This window comes from Glossina fuscipes, unplaced genomic scaffold (assembly GCF_014805625.2).
Source record: "Glossina fuscipes isolate IAEA_lab_2018 unplaced genomic scaffold, Yale_Gfus_2 53472, whole genome shotgun sequence".
Classification (NCBI taxonomy): Eukaryota; Metazoa; Arthropoda; class Insecta; order Diptera; family Glossinidae; genus Glossina; species Glossina fuscipes.
Window position 1 is genome coordinate 1 of NW_024000051.1, and position 3,099 is coordinate 3,099.

Sequence of the window (3,099 nt, forward strand, 5' to 3'; positions counted from 1 at the left end):
AAAAAAAAAAAAAAAAATTGCTTTACTGGATATTTTCTTAGAGGCAAAATTTAATGTACAACTTTAATATTGTTTAGGCTCGCACACCTACAGTTTCGGTTATGAGATCAATAACAAAGCAAGCGGTAATATACAATTCCGTAATGAGAGTAAATATGGTAATAATACAGTACAAGGCTCTTACGGTTATGTACAACCTGATCAAGGCCTTATTGTAACACATCACTTTACCGCTCGCGCTGATGATTATTCAGGCCAGATGGAAATTAGAAAACCCGTTGAAGAGGATATCACCTCAATAGTTGATCAAATAAATATAAAACAGAATTTAACCGATATTCTTTTACCCGTCGAGCCTATTAAGGCAAAACAAGACATAAACTTGAATCCGGCTAAACTCGAACAAGAAGTCATCAATCCTGTGGTATTAGAAACAATAGACGGTGCATTGCCTTTGAAGGGAATAGCAAAAGATGAAAAAGGTTTCGAAAATTTAAAAACTAAACCTGTACATAAGTTTATACCTACCGGTTTTCCCATAATACCGTTTCAATTGCCAACAAATTACACAAGAGTCTAACGACTACATCTGATCACACAGCTAATAAAAACTTAAGGAAATAATTAATGAAGACGAGACGCTTAATCGAAAGAATATCGTAATTAAAGAAGAAGCAAATCATAAAGACAAGCCTGATAATTAATTTAATGCATTCTAGTAGCAACAAACTAAAAAAGCATTTTTGAAATTTAATCCATAATACCTTTCAACTATGCCTGCTCCAAGAAACGAAAACTTCGATTGTTATTGAAAAGATCATTAAAGATCATCTAAGGAAATAAACAAATCAAAAACGAGAAACAAATGAATACCTTATTGATGGACAAAATGAAATAAGTCATCCCCTGCTGCCGAATAAAAATGTTGCTTATACCAACCAATGAAACATATTACGTAAATTTTATTCACTTTTTCCACTTCACCGTATCTGTGCATTTAAAACACTTGAAGTCAAAGCGTATTCTCCAATTTAAAAGCACGTTTTAATTTAAAAGAGATGGGCAAAGTAACGTTAAGTAGATGCCGAGTCTAATAACTGGTAGGTTGCACGTGACTTTTAACATTACTATGCGATCATTTTTGTTGGACACGGACCGCCGTCATTTGAACTTTGAGTTTTTATTTATCAAAGTGTATTGAATACGGAACATAAATTTACGAGCGCGAATACCTAGCAAAAATGAAATTTTATTCGTTTTAGTCTACATTTTTCGACGGTTACCTTTTCTTCGGTTGATAGGAAAATTAATTTTGAATATCCCGCCCTGCCGTTAAGTTTTGTTTTGTTATATTCTATAGATAAGTTTTTATGGATTTAATTCAACTTAACCGCAAGCAATGATAGTAAAGTTTATAATTATATAAAAATAAAATAATTAAATTAAAAAATCGATATGTAAATGAGGAAATAGAAGCAAAAAGAAAAGAAGAAAAATTCAAAATGAAAAGGTACACGTGCCTTCCTTCGCAAGCGATACGCATCAAACTGATCAATGTATCACTGAACTGAGCCGAGCATGAGCATCCTTGACAAAAATATTCATAAGAACAGCATTAAGTTTATAGACGGGTCGTAACTCGTCTTTATTAATTACACATTTTTAGTCTAGCTGCGATATCGGCAATGCTTGAATAATAAAAGAAAGTAAAGTTTACATATATATATATATATATATATATACATGTATATATATATTCTTACAAAAATCGCACTGAAAGAACACAAACCGATTTTCTAAGAAACTGAATTCGAAAAATATATAAATTCATGATACTTTACCTGTCACGCAACTGGCGACTGGCCACTGGCGGAAAGATAAACAACAATTTGCAGTGTAATTGATGGGTACAAAGCCAGGAACTAACAGGGAAATGTCACAATAAAATTTTGTTTGGTAAATTTCTTGCAAAAAGACATATCAGCAAAGTGTTTGCTGGAGAGGAGAAGTCAATCGGGTCAGACGAGTGATATTGAGTGTATCGTAATATTTGAACGGGCAAGACGAGAAGAAACACTAAAACGTTGCTTATATAAACTCCTGTAAATAATCGATTTATAAATAGATCTCATAAAAATTGTAAAGCAAATGTAGATCGACGCAAATATCACAATTCAATGATAGAAAATTAATCTCAATAGTAGCTCGATACAAACTTGCTGTTAAACTAACAGATAATATCACAAAAAGTGTTGTCACCTATTCGAGGTTTTTAGAAAGGATTCCAAGTAAATTAAATAATTCATAATTAAGTTTACATTGGGAAATTTATACGAAAGATTGCCGACGGTTTACGAGACGGTTAGGAATATTTAAATTTGGCGAGTCAATTACACATTCACATATCTGTCAATTTCATCTAAGACTACCTAAGATAAACCGATGTTTCTCATGCAAAACTAAAGCCATTAATAATAATCTGTTTTCCTACCGTGTCAAGGTATATTCCTTAATGTACAAAGCAAAAGTTTTTTATCCACAGATTCGATTAATTGAACATGTCAATGATAACGTGGCGATCTGCAACGACGAAATATTCCAGTGTTGGTCTAACGGAACATATGTGTAGCCTTTTTGCAATATGGATCGCCCAATTCTCTTTACCAAAGCTTATTACGCTTTAAGTTTTATTAAAGCCTAGCATTCATTTGACTTGATTTCTAGAGAGTTCAATCAATGTATAAATTAAAATAAAGTTTACTGTTTTTTATGAATAATATTTTATTCTCAATACTTGTGCCCTTATGAATGTACAGAAATTGTATTTTTTCTTTTCATTTTCTACCCATCGTCAAGGGATGCGGTAATATTCATTTTCTCAAAGCGTTTCCTATAATCTGAAGGAAGTTTCAGACATCGTTTAAAGTAGATATATGTTCTTTTTCTGCATCGAATTCTAAATTGATTTAAACATGTCCTGCTGCCCATCTATAATATCTTTTCTTGGTAGTCTTTGCGCGCAAGTTAGCAGTAGAGATGGGCCAAATCAACCAAGGAGCACTTCTACAGTGCAACGTTAACTGGACAAAGCTTTACTTT

General features: G+C 32.5%; 1 protein-coding gene across 1 annotated transcript; it reads left to right on the top strand.

The window, feature by feature from the left end:
• Positions 1 to 77: 77 nt before the first annotated feature.
• Positions 78 to 819, top strand: LOC119643091 (the record flags this gene model as incomplete). Its single annotated transcript, XM_038042438.1, has 1 exon — positions 78 to 819. A coding segment is annotated over one exon (503 nt), but the record flags the coding sequence as incomplete, so codon positions are not given.
• Positions 820 to 3,099: the final 2,280 nt, after the last annotated feature.